At 42.4% G+C, this 877-nt stretch overlaps 1 protein-coding gene across 1 annotated transcript; it reads left to right on the top strand.

Annotated features, from left to right (window-relative positions):
• Window positions 1-877, top strand: LOC106511716 (uncharacterized; the record flags this gene model as incomplete). Its single annotated transcript, XM_014000461.1, is given in 1 exon segment — window positions 1-877. A coding segment is annotated over 1 exon segment (877 nt), but the record flags the coding sequence as incomplete, so codon positions are not given.

Raw genomic sequence — 877 nt, 5'->3', positions numbered from 1 at the left:
GGCTTTTCCTGTTCAGTTCCCTACAGGTCAGAACACTCTGGATGAACAGAGATGTATTAAAGTCACACCGAGCACTTATTTCAAGTCCAGACTTTTTAATGTTGATGATCGTTTTGCCAGAGACACAAATTATCTTTTCTTTGCACAGTTTGTGACTGAGATACACCTGGCAAAATCCAGCATGACAGTACAGTTACGGAAAGGTAAAACTCAGACTAAAGATGGCCGACAGATAACATCTGGGATGTTGCAAAATAAACAAGAGGTTGAGAGGCTGGTGAGAAATAAAGATGCAACTAGATTTATGCAGCCGTTAAGAGGAACTCCAGCTTATTGGGAAAAGACAACAAAGGATTTGTTTGCCATGGTCAGACAGCTGGGAACTCCAACATTCTTCTGCACTTTTTCAGCTGCCGAGATGCGTTGGCCAGAAGTTATTACTGCTATAAAAAGACAACAAGGTGAAGAGGTTGACTTTGAAGGGCTTAACTGGTCAGAAAAGTGTGACATTTTAAGATCAAACCCAGTAACAGCCATGCGCATGTTTGATAAGCGTGTTGAAGCATTATTCAGAGACCTGCTGTTTTCTCCTGCTCAGCCTCTTGGTGAAATAGCAGATTACTTTTACAGAGTTGAGTTTCAGCATAGAGGAAGTCCACACATCCACGGTTTAATATGGCTTAAAGGCAAAGTTCCGGTCGTAGATGAAGACGATGATCAGACTGTCTGTGACTTTGTTGACAGATACATATCTGCCCAATTGCCTGACCCAGACAGAGAGCCTGAACTTCACAAGAAAGTATCAGAAGTACAAAAACACAGTCGAAACCATACCCGCACGTGCTTTAAGAGTGTGAACTCTGGCTGTAGATTCGGT

Source organism: Austrofundulus limnaeus, unplaced genomic scaffold (assembly GCF_001266775.1).
Source record: "Austrofundulus limnaeus strain Quisiro unplaced genomic scaffold, Austrofundulus_limnaeus-1.0 Scaffold3130, whole genome shotgun sequence".
NCBI lineage: Eukaryota > Metazoa > Chordata > Actinopteri > Cyprinodontiformes > Rivulidae > Austrofundulus > Austrofundulus limnaeus.
This window is presented reverse-complemented; position numbering and strand designations above follow the sequence as displayed.